Source organism: Callithrix jacchus, chromosome 1 (assembly GCF_049354715.1).
Source record: "Callithrix jacchus isolate 240 chromosome 1, calJac240_pri, whole genome shotgun sequence".
Taxonomy (NCBI): domain Eukaryota; kingdom Metazoa; phylum Chordata; class Mammalia; order Primates; family Cebidae; genus Callithrix; species Callithrix jacchus.
Genome location: NC_133502.1, coordinates 176,255,392 through 176,276,513, shown reverse-complemented (window position 1 = coordinate 176,276,513; position 21,122 = coordinate 176,255,392). Strand labels below are relative to the sequence as shown.

The 21,122-nt window shown below is 43.1% G+C and overlaps 1 protein-coding gene and 1 non-coding gene across 3 annotated transcripts in view; one reads left to right on the top strand and one right to left on the bottom strand.

Moving 5' to 3' along the window:
- Positions 1-21,122, bottom strand: part of STXBP1 (syntaxin binding protein 1) — an 86,304-nt gene that overhangs the window by 41,315 nt on the left and 23,867 nt on the right. For both annotated transcript variants that reach the window (XM_009003231.4, XM_002743333.5), the window contains exon 2: positions 1,396-1,445. In XM_009003231.4, the coding sequence (XP_009001479.1) occupies positions 1,396-1,445 (50 nt within the window). The remainder of the gene's footprint in view (positions 1-1,395; positions 1,446-21,122) is intronic.
- LOC118148091 (U6 spliceosomal RNA) lies at positions 20,884-20,987 on the top strand. The gene has a single exon (XR_004734887.1). It is a non-coding gene; the product is annotated as a U6 spliceosomal RNA (small nuclear RNA).

Sequence of the window (21,122 nt, the reverse complement as noted above, 5' to 3'; positions counted from 1 at the left end):
TTTTTCAGGGCATAAACTTGTGTTTAAGGGGAGAGTGAACACTATTGCCTGTACATGTGGTTTGGCATGTGAGGACTTGATGAAAGGCATCATCAGAACTGTGCCACTAACACATATGTCAGCTGGGACCATAGTATACCTCAGTCTAAGCTGGAAGAACAGGAACATTCCAGTCCTGGCCTAAAAGCTTCAGACCTGCAACTCTTCAGCTAACCTTTCTTATCTTCATTTAGCCCACGGTGGAGAGGAAGCTGGCAGTTAAAACAAAGCTATTTCTCCTCTCTTTTTTTTTTTCTTTTTTTCTCTCCTCTCTTTTTGTAATACTATAAACTGAGAAGGGGGGCAACAGGAGGAAGACACATCAGGGGAGACAGTGTGGATGAGAAAGCTTTCCGCTGCAGTACAAGGGCCAATTAGTTTTTATTATATAACGTAGCTTCCTCACGATTAGTTTAAAATTCACATGTCTACAAGCCCATTGCTGATGTGAAGGGTAAGAGAGAAAGGTATGCATAAAGAGTTCCCACCAAACAACCTCCCCTTCTGAGTGGTAAGGACAGATGTGCTGGTTAAAACAAAGGCCACGGATGAGACTTCAAAATCCTCCTGTACTAATCAACTCTGTTGTTCCAAGGCCCAATGCACTTGAAAATGCATGGGCTTTTAACTACAGGAAAATTTGAGGGCAAGAAAGGTTAGTATAAATCCTTCAACAACATGCAGAACAATTCAAGTAAAACTGCACACCCTTTTGGCCAGTATAATTCTCAGCCTCAGACAACCAAGTAGTCCTTAAAATGCTGACTTCATGCATAGGGGGCAGCAGGTGCCACTCCTGTATGACACATTCCAGTCCCAGGCCATTTTCATTTTGATTGGCTTAAATGTTTGTTTCAAGTACACTACAGTTTCCAGCACTGCTCTCAATCTTATATGAATAAACCAGCTTACTATTTTTGTCTTATGTAGTTACAGATCAGTGAGGATATACCAGATGAGGGCTTTGAGCACAAACTTTACATGGGCTCTGTGGAGATGCTTTATCACCACAAAGGGACAAGAAGGCCTCTTCTTCCTCTCCCAGAGCCAGTAGAATTATACCTTCTTCAGCTTTATCTAACAGATTCCAGGAAGTACTTGAACAAAAGAGTTCCACTGCTAACTGCATGACCAGGTAGTCTTTAAGATAAGCTTCATGACAGACAGACCTCTTAACCAAGGCTATATGAAATGTAAGGCAGAGAAGATAAACTTTTTCCAATCCGGGAGTGTTCTGTACTCTCCGAACATAGCAAAAGCCCTCATTCCTGCCTACAATTTTCCTCCAGCTCCATTCCCTTCTGATTTTTCCATGTGAACTCACCTTTAAGGCCACTAACTGCACTTTCTACTCACCTTCCACTCCCCCTTCTTCTTGACCTTCTTTATCACATCATGCATAATCTCTAAAAAAGGAGAGAAAGAGAAAATACATTTAATATAATATCAAAGACTTCTCCACCTCTCTGTTAGACAAGATCATTTCTCACCTTAGGCTTTGTGCTTCTGAAGCATGCAATTCACCACCTGGTTTACTGAGCCATAATCAACCCACCATAAAAATAGTTATTGGCCAGACAATGGTGGCTCACATCTGTAATTGATGCTAGGGATTCAGTGATGAACAAAATAGCACTTTGGGAGGATGAGGTGGGTATATCACCTAAGGTCAGGAGTTCGACACTAGCCTGGTCAACATGATGAAACCCAGTCTCTACTAAAAATACAAAAATTAGCTGGGCATGGTACTGCATGCTTATAATCCCAGCTACTCAGGAGGCTGAGACAGGAAAATGGCTTGAGCCCAACCCTGAGCACATCTGCAGAGAGCTCTCATCCCCAAATCACCATTTTGGTAAGTTATGCCCTGTTTCCTGGAACACCACAAACACACACACACACCTGACCAGCTGGGAGGCTTCATAGGAAAGTCCATTCTTGCTACTCTGTAAGCGCAAGTAACACATGTCTGGAGCTACTCGAAGGGCAACAGCCGTCATCAGCATGTATGCTTTAAACAGTTAGACAAATCTCTAAGGCTCGATGGTTCCTAACTCTGCTTTTGACTATCTTTAGTAATCTGATATGTCATAAGTGTCTAAAGTTTTAAGCACTTTTTTCCTGACTATAAAACACACACACACACACACACACACACACACACACACGGCAGTAAACTTGGAAAAGACAGAAAAGTATAAAGAAAAAATTCTGGCCTGGGGCAGCGGCTCACACCTGTAATCCCAGCACTTTGGGAAGCCAAGGTGGGTGAATCACCTGAGGTCAGGAGTTCGAGACCAGCCTGATCAATATGGTGAAACCCTGCCTCTACTAAAACACAAAAATTAGTTGGGCGTGGTGGTGTGCACCTGTAACCCCATCTACTCAGGAGGCTGGGGCAGGAGAATTGCTTGAATCTGGGAAGTGGAGCCGTGATTGTGCCACTGCCCTCCAGCTCGGGCGACAGACCCAGACTCCATCTCAAAAAAAAAAAAAAAAAATTCCATGTACTTCTTGGTTTTTTTGTGTGTTTTTTGTTTTTTGAGACGGAGTTTCACTCTTGTTGCCCAGGCTGGCACACGATGGCATGATCTTGGCTCACCACAACCTCCACCTCCCAGGGTCAAGTGATTCTCCTGCCTCAGCCTCTCAAGTAGCTGAGATTACAGGCATGCGCCACCACACCCAACTAATTTTGTATTTTTAGTAGAGATGGGGTTTCTCTATGTTCGTCAGGCTGGTCTCCAACTCCTGACCTCAGGTGATCCACCCACCTTGGCCTCCCAAAGTGCTAGGATTACAGGCATGAGCCACCATATCTGGCTCCATATATTACTTGTGTACTAAAAAACAATCAGGCCAGGCGTGATGGCTCACACCTGTAATCCCAGCACTTTGGGAGGCTGAGGTGGCCAGATCACCTGAGGTCGGGAGTTCAAGTCCAGCCTGGCCAACATGGTGAAACCCGACATCTACTAAAAGTACAAACATTAGCCGGGTGTGGCATCTGTAATCACGCCAACTTGAAATGCATAATTAACATTTTTGTTTATTGGCTGGGCACGGCGGCTCATGCCTATAATCCCAGCACTTTGGGAAGCTGGAGGTGGGTGGATCACCTGACGTCAGGAGTTTGAGACCAGCCTGACCAACAGGGTGAAACCCCTTCTCTACTAAAAAATACAAAATTAACTGGGCCTGGTGGCGCATGCCTGTAATCCAAGTTACACAGGAAGCTGAGGCAGGAGAATCCCTTGAACTCGGGAGGCGGAGGTTGCAGTAAGCCGAGATAGTGCCATTGCACTCCAGCCTTTGCAAAAAGAGCAAAACTCCATCTCAAAGAAAAAAACACACACACAGTTTATGTCGTATTAGCTTTTTCTATGCACTTTTACATAGTTAAGATCATGTTGGCCAGGTGTGGTGGCTCATGACTAATTCCAGCACTTTGGTAGGCCAAGACAGGCAAATCACTTGAACCAGGAGTTTGAGACCAGGTTGCACAACATGGTGAAACTCCATCTCTACAAAAAATACAAAAATTAGCCAGTCATGATGACACACACCAGTAGCCCTAGCTACTCAGGAGGCTGAGGTAGTGGGACTACTTGAGCCAGAGAGGCAAAGTTGCAGTAAGCCAAGATCATGCCACTGTACTCTATCTAGCCTGGGTGACAGAGGGAGACTGACTCAAAAAAAGATCATGCTGTAGGTATATAATTTTATATTATGCTTTGTCACCTAACATACTCATTTCACCCATTTTAATAAAAATGCCTCCTAGGATTTTAAATGCCTGCATAATGGTCCATTGTCAACAATATTCCCGATAACCATTTAGATTACTTTTCATGTTTCAGTGTAGTGAAAAACTGGAAACCAATATATCTATAATAGGGCAGTGGTTAAGTTAATTAGGTTACATTTGTACAGTGGAATACTATGTATCCACTGGAAATAATTATATGGGAAAACACTTACTCATTCCAGCATTTATTTCACTCAAGCATTTGTTGAGTAACCACCACTTGCCAGCCATCGTACTAGGCCCTAGGAATGAACAAGATACTATGCCGCTCAGCTCCTGTGGAGCTGCTGCTCTAGGGAAGGAGGCAGCCACTAAATGGAAAGAGCAATTGCATCTTCTCATAAGTGCTCTGAAGTAAATAAATAAGGTGCTATGATTTTTTAAAAAAGGGTGTGGACTGCCTACTTAAGTAGGGAGTCAGGCAAGACCACTCTAAGCAAGATGGACCTGATGAGGAAGAAGTCAGCCAAGAACTAGGAAAAGGAGAAGGAACAACACAAAGTCTTGTGGAAAAAGGAAAATGAGCTTGACATTTTCTGGGAAATGAAGATGATATAAACTGAAGTTGAAGGTCAGACCATACAGAGCCTTGTGGTCCTTGATAAGGAGTGTGATTTTATCTGAAGGGCATTGGAGAGCCATGGAAGCATGTAATCTGATGAGCTACTGAGATCCAAGAGGGAGGGGGCAAGAACAGAAGCAGGGAGTGGAGTCAGGAGGCCTTTCCAACAGTGTGGGCTCGACAGTCGCAGAGGAGATGGGGAGCAGTGGGTAGAGTGGATATAATAGACTGTGGAGGTAAAGCCAGCAGGACTAGCTGATAAACTGGATGTGGTAGAAAAGAAAAGAAACATTGCTAACTCCCAGATTTTTTGTTTAAGCCAAGAAATTGATGTAGAGACATTCAGGGAGCTTTAGCAGGAGAAGAAATGGTCTGTAGGAGAACATCAGGAGTTCTATTTTAGTCGTTTTAAGAATAAGAAGGCTGGCTGGGCGCAGTGGCTCACGCCTGTAATCCCAGCATTTTGGGAGGCCGAGGTGGGAGGATCACAAGGTCAGGAGATGGAGACCATCCTGGCCAACATGGTGAAACCCTGTCTCTACTAAAAATGCAAAAAAATTAGCCAGGTGTGGTGGCACACACCTGTAAGTCCCAGCTACTTGGGAGGCTGAGGCAGGAGAATTGCTTGAACCTAGGAGGTGGAGATTGCAGTGAGCCGACATCGTACCACTGCACTACAGCCTGGGCGACAGTGCAAGACTCTGTCTCAAAAAAGAAAAGAAAAGAAAAGATTGAGATGGCTAAGACACATTCACGGGAAGACACTGAATAGGGCTGGAGATAGCTCTTGGGCTTGGAAGCACAACCTCAGGCTAGAGTGAAACACTGGGGACTTAATCATCAAATAGAGGCAGAAGGGACAACTGCCAAAAATGACTCTGATAAGATCAGTGACATGAGGATAGACATGGTCTTTGTGGACCTTGACAAGTGTCTCAGTGAAATAATAAGAATGAAGCCAGACTAAAATGGAAGAGGAGGAAGACAAGATAGACTATCTCAACAACTCTTAAAGAAGTTTTGCTTTAAAAGGTAGCAGAGAAAAGGCATGAAAATGAACAGGGTAGACAGAGACATAAATGCAAGGGCAGGATTTGTTTTTTAAAGATGTGAAAGATTCAGCATTTTTAGTGATGCTGGTAAAAAGTCAAAAGGGAAGAGGAAACTGATGATGCAGGAGAGATAATGGAGCAATAAAAGAAGGAAGTCCCTGAGGAGGAGGAGGAAGGAGCTGGAGCTGACACAAGAGGAGAGCCTGACCTGGGACAGGAGGCATCTTTGGGAAGGAGAGGAAAGCCGCAAATGGGCTTGGAGACATGGTGGCAGAGGTGAGGGGTTTCCTTGTTGGAGATGATGTCATTGGCTAAGAGTGGCAGAGGCGTGTTATATATGGAAGCTTTGAAGAAAGAAGGTATTACATATGTTCCCAGAGACTGGGCAAGTAAATTTGCTATGGAAATGTTTTAGCATTCACAGATAGTACTAAGGATTACTTTAACGTTCATGACCGTGAATTTAAAGTTAGACCAGGCAGCTTAATGTTTTTTCCCAATAATGTTCAGCTGTCGAGGTGCAAGAAAGGAAGGCTGGTTTCAAAGAAGGTTAGAGTTTTCATATACAAGTAGGAAAGAGGAAGAAAATGTTCAAAATATATGGCAAAGGGTGAAAAAAACATGCTACAACTATTTTTAAAGCAGATATGCACAGGAAAATTAGAAAAACTCACACCAAAAGCTTATTTGTGGGCAATAATGTCATACTTAATCTTTACTTGCCAATTTGTGCCTTCCAATGTTGTCCCAAGCTTCCTACATAAGAAAAATGCTCTCAAAATAATGTGTCAGTGAACATCTTTGTGCCCAGGGCTTTTCTTAGCATGAACTATTCTGTTAGGGCAGCTTTCTGAGTATGGAATAAACTGGTAAAATGTCTAAATATTCTGGGATCCTGATAAACTCTGCTGAATGACTTTCCAAAAGTATGTCTTCCACCCTCACCAGCACTATGTGATAGCTCTCCAAATTAACATATTAACTGATCAAATATCTTGAGGTTTATTTATTTTCATCTTTGCCACAATGACAGCAGAAAACAGTATATTTCACTGTCTTCATTTGAATGTATTATATCACTGAGGATGAATATATTTTCGTGCCACTAAAAATTAATATAAATTCACTGAAAAAAATTACACTTAAGTCACCTTTTGATAGGAAAAGGCAGATATAATAATAATAATAATAATAAAAAACAAGTACCACAAGTGTTAAAAGACACACAAATTGCCGGGCGCAGTGGCTCACACCTGTAATCCCAGCACTTTGGGAGGCCGAGGCGGGTGGATCACGAGGTCAAGAGATCGAGACCATCCTGGTCAACATGGTGAAACCCCGTCTCTACTAAAAATACAAAAAATTAGCTGGGCATGGTGGCGCGTGCCTGTAATCCCAGCTACTCAGGAGGCTGAGGCAGAACTGCCTGAACCCAGGAGACGGAGGTTGCGGTGAGCCAAGATCGTGCCATTGACCTCCAGCCTGGGTAACAAGAGCGAAATTCCGTCTCAGAAAAAAAAAAAAAAAGATACATAAATTACTGCTGCAGCCGCAACCATTCCTAGGAAGTTATTTCCTTTCCAAAGTTCTCAGGGTATATATTTGTTCTGGGTATAGTTAACAGCTGATTCTAATCTGCCCTACATTTTTCTAATCCAATACCAAAAAGGAAACAAGGATTAGAATTCAGTTTAGCATTAAGAATCAAGTAGCTTGGACTACCTCCTCACAATCCCTAGCAATCGCATTTCATCTCTTTCCTAAGTCCTCTTCATGTGGAGAGAAACGAAGAAGCCTTCTGAAGGGGGTCCAGTCAGGAGATCTTACTTCTGCATACTAAACTATGTGTATCTACAGCCAAATGCCTGCTCCGCCATCCATCTGGTCTACGGAGATGCGTTCAAAGACTGAGGCAGCTTCAATTTCTTCATAATACTGAAGGATCTGGTGGACTCTGCTTCCCTCATAGACAAATGGGCAACAAAGCAGGTTCCTTCTTAATCACACCCTCTAGGTCCTGGGTGACTCCCAAACTTGGCAAATCTCAGCCATGTCCTCAGAAAAATGGCTAGTGGTCTAAGATGATCTGGGACATCTTCAAATGCACCCAATATTTCAACTAGAGTCCCAAAACACAGGGTCCAGGGATCACTACAGAGACTGCTCAGGGCTTGCAGCTCCCCATGAAGCCCCACCCTCACAACCCAGGAGGGACTTACAACTGCCTTCCCCAGTGACATATGCCAGATGCCCTGAGCCCAGGGCACATGCAAACACCTGAGTAGCATGACTAATATTAGATGGGCCAGAAGCTCAGGAGAAGTGCACCCAAAGTCCTCAAGATTGCAGGCGATTCAAAGATTCTGCACGGTAGCCCCAGAGCACCACATTGCCCAGAACAGAGGCACGGGGATCCACTTTCTCCAGGTTGGAAGAAACTGCCTTCATGTTGCTGAGGGAACTAAGAGAGTCCAACCTCAGCCCACAACTCCCACGTCTTTTCACCAATCCAGAGTACAGGGAATTCCAGAATTATTCTGACTCAACAGTAGACGTTCCTCTAAAAGGCATCCTCTTGACCGAACTCCAGGGGTCTCAGGGGGTAATGCTGGCTGGCCAAGACGAAATCACCCCAAAAATGCCCAAGGAAGTGCTGAAGTTAGACCAGGGCTAACATATCTGGGTTCAGGCATTTGCTGGCTGAGTGACCTTGGGCAAATTAAAATTTTCTTTTCTTTTCTTTTTTTTTTTTTTTTGGAGGAGTCTCCCTTTATCACCCAGGCTGGAGTACAATGGCAACATCTTGGCTCACTACAACCTCCGCCTCCTGGTCAGCCTCCCTAGTAGCTGGGACTACAGGCTCATGCCACCATGCCCAACTAATTTTTGTGTTTTTTTTTTTTGTAGAGATGGGGTTTCACCATGTTGGCCAGGCTGGTCTCAAACTCCTGACCTCAGGTGATCCACCAGCCTCAGCCTCCCAAAGTGCTGGTGTTACAGGAGCCTTGCCAAGTTTAAAACATTTTAAGTTTCAGTTTTCTCATCTGCAAAATTAAAATACTTTAATAGCCTGTTGTGAAGATTAATGAGATAAAATGCTTGCTTAGTCCAGTGCCACATGAGGCACTCTGCAAAAGTGACAGCACTATAAAAGCATATTATTCATACAGAGAAAGGAAAATTATGAAACTGAACTTCCACCAATCAAGATTTTTAACATAATGTAAAAATCCTCTTAAAAGGAAACAAATGTGGCCATGTGCAGTGGCTCACGCCTGTAATCCCAGCACTTTGGGATGCTGAGGTGGACAGATCATTTGAGATCAGGAGTTCAAGACCAGCCTGGCCAACATGGTAAAGCCCCATCTCTACTAAAAATACAAAAATTAGCCAGGCATGGTGGCAGGCACCTGTGATCCCAACTGCTCGGGAGGCTGAGGCAGGAGAATCACTTGAATCTGGGGAGGCAGAGGTTGCAGTGAGCTGAGATCACGCCACTAAACTCCAGCCTGGGCGACAAAGAGAGACTCTGTCTCAAGAAAAAAAAAAAGGAAACAAATGTTTAAAATAGTTTTTAAATAATCACAAAGATATTCTGATAGCAAACTACATAGCTATTTCACCAAAAATTTCAAAACTTCTCTGATCTGCAGTAAACACGTGAATATGTTTTTGGAATAATGGGGTATAGATAGTACCTAACGTATATGAATCCTAAATGAAAATATAAAGTTAAGCCTGGGCAACACGGGAAAACCTCATCCGTACAAAAGATACAAAAACTAGCTGGGTGTGGTAGCTTGCGCCTGTAATCCCAGCTACTCAGGAGGCTGAGATGGAAGGATCCCTTTGAGCCCGAAAGACAGACTAGAGTGAGCTGTTCCTGCTGCTGCACCACTCCAGCCTGGGCAACAGAGTGAGACCCTGTTTCAAATTAAAGAAAATATGAAGTTAAGCATAAGGACTCCTGTCCCCTTCTGAGAAGACAGAGAGTGTGGCCCCTGGCTATCTGTGAGTTAATGCTGAGCAAAAGCAGAGGCCAACAGAAAGTCAAAGGCATTTAGTCATAACACAGCACACAGGTCTGTATTTTAAAATTGTTATTATTTAACATGTATCCAAAAATTCAGTCAGATAAGAAAATAAAATGAGTTATAATATTGGTAATATTGATATATATCTGCAGAAATCAAAACGATTAGCCACATTAAAACATGTAGTAAGGCGGAAGACAATAAATACATAAAAATCAAGAGGACTTTTTACACAGCAGCAATAACCAGATGGTAGGAAGAGGGCTCACTCTTTACCAGTTTACATTGGGTTGGGACTCTGCCCCCAAAGGTTCAATCTGCTTTTGGAAATTCTGCTCTAGGTAGTCTGTTCCTCTTTCCTGACAGCAAAGGCAGCAACTAAGTTTCTTCAAATGTCTGGTGCGGGGCTGAAGAGTCTCTTTGCTAAACAACTGCATCTTCCCAGGTGGAGTAAGTTAATGTTCAACAAGATTGCAGGAAACAGTGCAAATACTTGAGAACAAGCCTTCCAAGTACTCTCAAGGTCCCTTTCTTGGAAATATCATTTATACATACACTATTGGTAACCTAATTATAAACCACTTTAACTTTTTGCCTTTATGTAGTTCTTAATAATATAAAAGTAGCACATTCTTGTAAAAAAAAATCAAACAATAGATAAACACAGAGTGAAATTTCCCTCCTTATCCCAACTCTTGAGGGAAAAACAACCACTAAGGGTTTTGGGCATGCCCTTACAGATCCTTTCCTAGGCACATACACCCAAGTGTGAGGAGGTATGCACATGTACACAGCTCTTCGGTTGGGATATTATTCACACTGTTCTGCAAGTACATTTCCTACTCATATATTATAGACTTTCTCTTGTATCATTTCACATAGACCTACCACATGCTTTTAAACTACATAGCATTCCATAATACGAACATACAATTTGCACAAATCTCTTTAAATGTATTCATAAGAGAGTCTACTTGGAGGCCGGCTGATTTATTCCAATCAAATTAGTGAGGGCTTTATTGTAAACATAAACACTAACACAGGAGGCTAGTAAAATTTTTTTATCTATGTCACTTTGTGGCCTGGGGAGGCGAAGTAATTTTCAATTATTCTACTTCTTTGGGGCTTGAAAACTTTAATATCGAAAAGAACCTCAGAGATCAGCTAAGGCCAGGTTCCAGGTCCCATGTCCCAATTTGAGGATTGAGATACTCCCTGCAGAAGACAGCCATCTGGAGTGGGTAAGCCACTAATCGGTCACTCTAGCATGAGCAGAAACTTTCTCTGGACCCCCGTCTGCATGTTCTTCCCACTGCACATGTGGTCCCTAAGGTGCTAGTATGGGGTAGACTCTGACACTGAACCCAGGTGTCCTTTTCTCTGCCATATTGCTATGATCAGCTTGACATAGTAGAGCAAAGGGATTCAAATTTTTTGGAGCCAGACAGTTAAAGTTCAAATCCCTGCTCCTCCACTCACTAGCTGTGCCTTTGGGCGAGTTATTAAATCTCTGTGTGTCACAGTTTCCCCATCTGTAAAGTGGGAAGATTGCTAGTGCTTCATAGGGGTATCATGAGAATTAAATAAGTGAATGCCTGTAGAGAACTTAGCTCAGTGTTTACAACAGTACTTAACCCTGTTGGCTATCACTGGCACCATTATCACCTATTTTAAATAGTATTTTTACCTTCCTAGTAAGGAAGAATCTAGTGACTTATTGTTTCTCCATGAACTTGTAATATGTCTCCTGTCTCCTAATTTTTTCTCTGCATACATTTTTTTTCTCACCCATTCAACAATATTTAATTGAACACTTTCTATGTGGCAGACATCCTTCTAGGAATCGGCAAGATCATGATGGGTAAGCTAAACAAAATGCCTAAATTCTGTGTGGAAGGGAGAGACAGCCAATAAACACAAAGAAATAAATACCATCACCTCGGAAAGTGATCAGAGCTCAAAGGAAATTCAACAGTTTAACTGTGCTGGGAGCTTGGGAGAAGGTCCACCATCTGATAATTTCCCTATATGCTAATTTTTTAACCAGTGTCTGATTGAGATACTATAACCTTAGCCAAAATACTTTTCAAAGCTCTTGTTAAAGAAAAACCTCAGCCAGGCATGGTGGCTCACGCCTGTAATTCTAGCACTTGGGGAGGCCGAGGCAGGTGGATCATGAGGTCAGGAGTTTGAGGCCAGCCTAGCCAGATAGTGAAATCCTGTCTCTACCAAAAAAATAAATAAATAATAAATAAAGTTAGCCAGGCATGGTGGCACCCGCCTGTAGTCCTTGCTACTCAGAAGGCTGAGACAGGAGAATCTCTTGAACCTGGGAGGTGAAGGTTGCAGTCAGCTGAGAATATGCCACTGCACTCCAGCCTGGGTGACAGAGCAAAACTCCATCAAAAAAAGGAAAAGAAAGAAACAAAAAGAGATAGAGAGAAAAAAGGAAGGAAGGGAGGGATGGAGGGCAAACTTGTCTGGGTGAGGTGGCTCACAGCTGTAATCCCAGCACTTTGGGAGGCAGAGACAGACAGGTCACTTGAGGCCAGGAGCTCGAGACCAGCCTGGCCAACATGGTTAAACTCCATATCTATCAAAAATACAAAAATTAGCCAGGTGTGGTGGCACAAGCCTGTAATCCCAGCTACTTGGGAGGCTGAGGCTGGAGAATCGCTTGAACCTGGGAGGCAGAGGTTGCAGGAAGCCAGGACTGTACCACTGCACTTCTGTCTGGGCAACAGAACAAGACTCCTTCTCAAAATAAAGAAAAAACTCAATTATTAATTTATTCTCAATAACAACCAAAAATGTCCATAATAATAGCAGTATCTGAAATTTATTGAAGGTTCGCTACATGCGAGATAGTTCCTTATGTGTTTTACATATATCATCTTATTTAAAGCTCCCAGCAGCCCACAGAAGTCAAGAATTATATCACCCTCATTTTACAAAGTAAAACACTGAAGCTCAGAGAAACAAAGTATCTAGCACACATAATAAAATGTACATAACCACTTGAAGCCTATAGAGGATACAAAAAACATATAAATCCATTTCTTTACCTCAAAGAGTCTGAGAAACAAGGCATACACCTGAAGTGCAGTAAGATAAAAAGGCACTGGACCTTCATGCACTGCTGGTGAGAATGTAAAATGGTACCGATGCTGTGGAAAACAGACTGGCAATTCCTCAAATAACCAGAGATTCAGCAATTCTATTCCTAAGTATATGCTAAGGATGTTTAAAATGTATGTTGCTGGGATTGGTGGCTCACACCTATAATCCCATCACTTTGGGAGGCTGAGGCAGGCAGATCACCTGAGGTCTAGAGTTCAAGACCGGCCTGGCCAACATGGTGAAACCCTGTCTCTACTTAAAATACAAAAATTAGCCAGGCATGGTGACATGCACCTGTAATCCCAGGTACTTGAGAGGCTGAGGCAAGAGAATTGCTTAAACATGGAGGACAGAGGTTGGAATGAGCCGAGATAGTGCCACTGCACTCCAGCCTGGGCAACAAAGTGAGATCCTGACTCAAAAAATAATTAATTGATTAATTTTATTTTTTGTTGTTGTTGTTTCTTCTCTTACACTATGCTACAGAATAAATATGTTTACACAAAGACTTGTACATGAATGTTCCTAGCAGCATTATTCATAATAACCAAAGTGGAAACAACTCAAATGCCTACTGACAGATGAATAGATAAATGTAGTATATCTATACAATGGAATATTATTCAGTCATAAGGAGTGAAGTCCGATAAATTTTATACGACCAAAGAACCTTTAAAACATGGTAAGTAGAAGGCGGAAGTCATCAAGGACCACATATTATGTAATGCCATTTAGATGCAATGTTCAGAACAGGCACAGCCATAGACATTGAAAGGAGATTAGTAGTTGCCAAGATAGAGCAGGGGAGATGGGGGGTTTAGGGGTGACACATAAGAAATATGGAGTTTCTTTCTGGGGTAACTGAAAGTGCTCTAAAATTTATTGTGATGATGAACACACTGCTCTATGAATAGACTAAGAGCCACTGAACTGTACACTTTAAATGGGTGAATGGTATGGTACGTGAATTATATCTCAATAAAGCTGTTTCTAAAATAGAGAATTTTAGATAAAAATGTCAAATTCAAGCTAAAAAAACTGGCTGGGCACAATGGCTGTAATCCCAACACTTTAGGAGGCCCAAGTGGGAAGACTGCTTGAAATCAGGAGTTAAAGACCAGCCTGGCCCTCTCAACAAAGCAAGACCCTGTCTCTAAAAAAAATTTTTTTAAAAACAAAAACAGTCCAGGTGTGGTGGCTCAGGCCTGTAATCCCAACTCTTTGGGAGGCTGAGGCAGGTGGATCACGAGGTCAAGAAATCGAGACCATCCTGGGTTTCAACATGGTGAAACCCTGTCTCTACTAAAAATACAAAAATTAGCTGGGTGTAATGGTGTGCGACTGTAGTCTCAGCTACTCGGGAAGCAGAAGCAGGAGAATGGCTTGAACCCAGGCAGAGGAGGTTGCAGTGAGCTGAGATCGCACCAGTGAACTCCAGCCTGGCAACAGAGCGAGACTCAAAAAAAAAAAGGCAGTTATATTTAATATAAAACTGTTTCATAGTGCCTTCATCTGAAGACAGTAACTCTATGAACTATTAGTTACCTAGAATAATTTATTATAATTTTGTATCTAAATTGTATTTGTGGGAAGTAGGAAAGACCAAAATAGAGATCTCAAATTGCCAGCCACAGGGCAAACACTGGGTATCACTCCCTGTAACTGTTGAATGACAACTGATGAGCCCAGTTATGATCTAAGAACATTCCTATTAGGTTCGATTTTTGGGTAATGGATAGTGAGAAAAAAGGGTGAGGGCTAATTGTTTGGACTTGTCACAAGCTTTACAACATGTAGTGATGGGTTAACAACGATTTGATTACATTGGTCTACTAAGCACACCCAAAGATTATATAAGCCTCAAATGTCCAATGCTGTAACAGACAAAACCTGGGTTACTGCCAATATCTGAGAGGAGTGCCTGATGATAAACGCCTAGTATCTGAGAAATCAAATCCTAACCTCAACCCATAAGAAATACTGGGTAGGGTTACAGAAATGACTATTTACTTTCTCTTTCAAGGGGGAGTCTCATTTTTTATCTTCTATCTATTTCATAAGGTTTGGAGCCAAAAAAATTAAGGAGCTAGAAAATCTCTAAGCAAAGACTCATGAATGAGCCTTTGAACTGATTAGTTAAAAAAAAAATCTCAGCCAGGTGCAGTGGCTCATGCCTGTAATCCTAGCACTTTGGGAGGCCAAGGTGGATGAATCATCTGAGGTTAGGAGTTCAAGACTAGCCTGACCAACATGGTGAAACCCTGTTTCTACTAAAAAAAAAAAAAATACAGAATTAGCTAGGCATGGTAGCTAATGCCTGTAATCCAGCTACTTGAGAGGCTGAGGCAGGAAAATCCTGAACCCAGGAGGCAGAGGTTGTAGTGAGCCAAACTGCGCCACCGCACTCCAGCCTGGGCAACAAGAGCCAAACTCTGTCTCAAAAAATCTCAAACAGGGCCTAGTGGAGATAAGAAACAGGAGTTCCTAGGTGTATGTTAGAGGCAGCAGTCATCTTCCCTTAGTTCTAAAGGAAAATTATTTCTTCCTTATTTTGCCAGTGCTCCTGGGATAAAAAGGAGCTATGAAGTTACAAAATATACACAAATAAAAAAAATCAATCAAAAATGGAAACCAAATAATTCATATCTTCTTAAAATCAACAGCTTATTGTCATCAATACTATTTAATTATGTTGATATTTTGAACCAGAAAGACCAAAGAAAGACAAAAATTGTGAAACAGTAACCTTACAGGGGAGAAAACACTACTCTCACCACATAAAGCTCTGCTATGTAAGATGTCTTTAAAAGAAAGGACTCTGCCTCAGCGTGGTGGCTCACACCTGTAATCCCAGCACTTTGGGAGGCCAAGGTGGGCAGATCATGAGGTCAAGAAATCGAGATCACCCTAGCCAACATCGTGAAACCCCGTCTCTATTAAAAATACAAAAATTAGCTGGGCATGGTGGTACACACCTATAGTCCCAGCTACTTGGGAGGCTGCGGCTGGAGAATCACTTGAACCTGGGAGGCAGAGGTTGCAGTGAGCCCCTGCACTCCAGCCTGGTAACACAGTGAGACTCCATCTCAAAACCAAAAAAAGAAAAAAAGAGAGAGAGAAAAGAAAATAAGAAAGAACTGGAAAATGAGAACCTTTTTTTTTTGAGACGGAGTTTTGCTCTTGTTACCCAGGCTGGAGTGCAATGGTGCAATCTCGGCTCACCGCAACCTCCGCCTCCTGGGTTCAGGCAATTCTGCCTCAGCCTCCTGAGTAGCTGGGATTACAGGCACGTGCCACCGTGCCCAGCTAATTTTTTGTATTTTTAGTAGACGGGGTTTCACCAGGTTGACCAGGATGGTCTCAATCTCTTGACCTCGTGATCTGCCCGCCTCAGCCTCCCAAAGTGCTGGGATTACAGGCTTGAGCCGCCGCGCCCGGCCTGAGGACCATTTTTATACACCACGGTGATAATAGCATTCAATTACTTGGGAAGCATTTTACATTTGCTAAAGAAACAACAAGAACAAAAAAAGATACATGGGGCCAGGTGAGGTGGCTCACATCTATAATCCCAGCATTTTGTGAGGCTGCAGTGGCTGGATCACTTGAGGTCAGGAGTTCAAGACCAACTTGGCCAACATGGGGAAACTCTGTCTCTACTAAAAATACAAAAAATTAGCCAGGTGTGGTGACACACGCCTGTAATCCCAGCTTCTCAGGAGGCTGAGACAGGACAATCGCTTTAACCCAGTAAGTGGAGGTTGCAGTGAGTCAAGATCATGCCATTGCACTCTAGCCAGGGAAAAAAAGAAACAAAAAAGAAAGAAAAGACATTGCCCTTACACTTTACCAACAGCAGCAGAGCTCATTTGTTAATGCCCACTTGGCCTGTCAACCTACATCTGTGTCTCTGAAAAAAACTTATGCTCCTACTATAGACTCTGTAGTAGGAGAAGGAATTCCTCCTTCAACTGCAGGAGACCAGAATATGTATCTTGATCCTGGCAAGAACCCAAGATGTGGCCAGCATCGTAAATTGGTAGATGCAGCATTTAATGGCTCCAAATCATATCTCTTGACTTGAATGGGAGTTTCCCTAAGGACTTAAAGATGAGTCTAAAACTAAAGAGAGAGGAAAAGAATGGAGTGTTTCAAACAATCCCAGAAACCCAGCAGCAGACAGGAGATATAAGATCACCTAGTCCAGTGGGGCCAGGGGGAGCACTGGCTCATGCCTGTAATCCCAGCACTTTGGGAGGCCAAGGAGGGTGCATCACCTGATGTCAAGAGTTTGAGACCAGCATGGCCAACACAGCGAAACCCGTTTCTACTAAAGATACAAAAAATTAGTCGGGCATGGTGGCAACACGCCTGTAATCCCAGCTACTTGGGAGGCTGAGGCAGGAGAATCACTTGAACCTGGGAGGCGAAGGTCGTAGTGAGCTGAGGTCACACCATTGCACTCCAGCCTGCAACAAGACAGAACTCCAACTCAAAAAACCCCACAACCACCACAACAATGATCACCTAGTGTAGTGGTTCTCAACAAAGAATGATTTTGCTCCCCAAGGGGACAGTCAGCATTGTCCGGATATATTTTTTATTGTCACGACTGGGGGATGCTATGGGAATCTACAGGTAGAGGTCAGGAATGCTGCTAAACAACCCACAAGGCACAAGCTCATCTGGCCCAAAATGTCAATAATGCCAAGATTGAGAAATTCTGATGCAGTCTATCTCATAAAGAAACCGAATCCAGGAGAGATCACATGATTTATCCATGACAATAGTGTTAACAGTCAACTTCTTTCTTTCTTTTTTTTTTTATTTGAGATGAGACTCACCAAGTTGCCCAGGCTGGCCTCAAATTCCCGGGCTCAAGCAACCCTCCTGCTTCAGCCTCCTGAGTAGTTAGTTGCAACTACAGGTACATGTCACCATGTTCAGCTGTGTCTTATTTTCAAGTCCAAGATTCTGACCAGCCCAATCTGTTCTGCTCTAAGATTTAGCCTGCTTCAGGTCTACAGATCTGAGATATTAAGAAATGTTTAGTCCTACAAAACATGACAAAGCCAAAAGTTCATGCTTTCTCTGGAACCCTCAATTCAGTCATGCTACAGATGTCAAACCCACTTAGACAAAAGCCTCAGAGAAACTTCCAGAAGCAAGGAAATGCCCCCCCCCAACACACCCCACACATACACACACACAAAGGGCCAGTGTCAGGAGGGCTGCTTCCTTTCCCCAACCTGTGGAACTGGCTACAATGAGATACCAGAAAAACATCCTTTTGGGGTTAGGGCCAAAAATCAAGCACAGGAAGGAGGTGGCGCTCCAGCAAGAGAAGACAACACGAAAAATCCAAAAGAAACACAGGGCATACTAATGCTCATGAATATGTAGGCTGCTTCTCAAGCAATTTCCATATTCCATAGCAGGTGTAAAATTGGTTTATTCATTCTGCAATGGCATGATCTGTTGTTTTTGAATTCCCGTGCTAGCCCATTTTCCACCTCATTTTGTTATCTCACATCACCTCACATTTGAGCTCTTGGTTGATCATTTTATGTTGGGATGATAAATGGTTTTCTCTGGGCTGGTCTTCTTTACCTATATGTTATCTTTTCTCCCCATAAAACATTTATAAAGTTCCCACATGAATCTTCCTCTTTTCTGCTGAAATCATCTAGACCACAGACCATTTATCTACTTGTATCAAAATCACAGGCAGTCTCTGACTCCCTTCCTTGTTCCCCTAAGGCATGATTCGAAGATTGCCCTCAAATTCCAAGGTGAAGGCTGTGTGTTGGGATGATGGTCTGTGCTGCCTGCCTTCTGCCAGGGACTGAGTAGGTGGCAGAGAAATGACTGAAGCTTGTCTCTCCACACTGTAATTTAGTTATAAGTTCTATACCAAGACTACTCTAGTGAGGATGTCTCCCAGGGTCTGGGAGGATGAGGATACCTCCTGGGGTCTGGGAGGGTGTAACCAGTCATGACCTTAGGCTTCACCTGATTTCCTGCTTCAAAATGAGCTGATAGGCTAGTTCAGTATTAAATTCCTGGATTTGTGTTGTTTTTACTTTTGGTCTGTTTATCAGGCTTTTGTTTGCTGCCAACTCTAAGAGACTCTATTTTCTCTCAGCGAGAACAAAAACAAGTGGCCAAATGAGCCAGAGGCTCTGCTATGTTAAGAAACGGGTGTGGTGGTCACCAGCCTCTGGCTGGTGGCTACTCCCCTCCTTCCTTCCTGGAATGCAGTTCTTATAAATGATAAAGTTGTGTTTTTACATTCTGAGTCTGTCATCTTATTTTCTACAATAGATGCGTGGTAACTGACTTAGCAGGCCCATGAAAGTAGAATCCTAATCTGGCAGTATGGAGCAGTGAAAACCAACCAAATGTTCACAGCAGAATCCTCAAAAGTGTCAGGAACTGGCAGCACCAGGAGCCTCTGGAACCTAAAAGAATGGGAGGGGCATAAAGCTTGTTGAGAACCCACTGTCAGCCCACCTCATCCAGTCAGTTCCCAGAATTCTGGTAGCCAGACCTTTATCTCCCAGACAGCAAACAAAAGGAGACCTCTCTGGGGAATGAGAGACCAAGAAGAAAAATCTAAACATTTTGACATTGGGGATTCCCCAACAATCAGCCCACCCAGATCAGGCCCATCCACAATGTGAGAGCTCCCAATCAGTTTATGTTTCTGTTTTGAGACAGGGTCTCACTCTGTTGCCCAGGCTTGAGTGCAGTGTCGCAATCTCAGCTCACTGCAACCTCTGCCTCCTGGGTTTAAACTATTCTCCTGCCTCAGCCTCTCGAGTAGCTGGGATTACAGGTGCCCGCTACCACGCCCAGCTAATTTTTTTTGTATTTTTAGTAGAGACAGCATTTCACCTGGTTGGCCAGGTTGGTCTTTAACTTCTGGCCTCAAGTGATCAGCCCACTTTGGCCTCCCAAGGTGCTGGGATACAGGTGTGAGCCACCACACCAGCCTTGTGACTTTTTTAAAGGAATCTTCTTGCTAGTCAATTAGTAACATTACTGAGGAATCAGCAAGAGTCACCCTGCAGGTAATCCACCCTAAGATTATCAAAGGGAAAGCAAACTGCAAAACATTCTGAGTAGCTACACAATAGCCTCATCCTACAATTCTGAAGCAGCACTTTGACCCACAACACTAGGAGGTCTGCAGATTAAGTGATTTTTAAGGACTCTGCCTCACTGTAGTCTACTGCTTAAAGCCTATAGTGTGAAATTCTCCCAGACCAGAGGGTGACTCTTGCTCACTACCAGTGTTTTATTTTCCTCAAGTCCTTAGCAACTAGAACCATCAATTCCAATGTGTCCAGAGACTGGGCAAGGGGCTCCCCTCCAATGCCATCCTGGCCACACCAATGCTCAGAAGAAACTGACAGAAGAGATCAGTGGGTTTGGTTCACCTTGTAATACCCAGTATGGGGGCTCCAGAAACTATTTAGGCCTAAATGTTCTTCCTTTTTCCTCCCTTGGCTACCAAAATGAAGCAGCTTTGTTCCTACTGCCTTAAAGGAGGCTCATGAGGCTCATCTGCGACTGGAGTAGCAGCAACTAGAGAGTCCTCAGCCACATCTGAGCATAGGGTAAGCAGCCTTTCTGCCTCTACACAGTCCTCATGGCTTATACTTGCCATCGTGACTCTACACTGGTATGGAACACGAAGATAATGTTGTGTCTCCAATAGCCACAGAGAAGGTAAAAAAACTGGCCAATTTGATCAATCCAACAGACTAGCACAATCTGACTTCCTACTCTGGGTCACAGTCTGGACTAAATGCTTCTAAGATCCTTTCCAGAGCCAAGATTTTACAATTTGATGCCATCTATTTTTTTTTTTTTTTTTGAGATGGTATATTAGCCCATCCTCATGCTGCTATGAAAAAATACCCAAGACTGGGTAATTGATAAAGAAAAGAGGTTTAGGCCGGGAACAGTGTCTCATGCTTGTAATCTCAACATTTTGAGAGGCCAAAGCAAGCAGATCACCTGAGGTCAAGAGTTCGAGACCAGCCTGACCAACATGGAGAAACCCTATCGCTACTATAAATATAAAATTAGCTGGGAGTGGTGGCATATGCCTGTAATTCCAACTACTCGGGAGACTGAGGCAGGAGAATCGCTTGAATCCAGGAGGCGGAGGTTGCAGTGAGCTGAGATTGCGCCATTGCACTCCAGCATGGGCAACAGGAGCAAAACTCTGTCTCCCAAAAAAAAAAAAAAAAAAAAAAGGTGCTCACTTTAGCAGCACATATACTAAAATTGAAACGATACAGAGATTAGCATGACCCCTGAGCAAGGATGACACACAAGTTCGTGAAGTGTTCCATATTTAAAAAAAAAAAGGTTTATTGACTCACAGTTCCACATGGCTGAAGAGGCCTCAGGAAACTTACAATCATGGCAGAAGGCACCTCTTCACAGGGCAGCAGGAGACAGAATGAGTGCCAGCAGGAAAAATGCCAGATGCT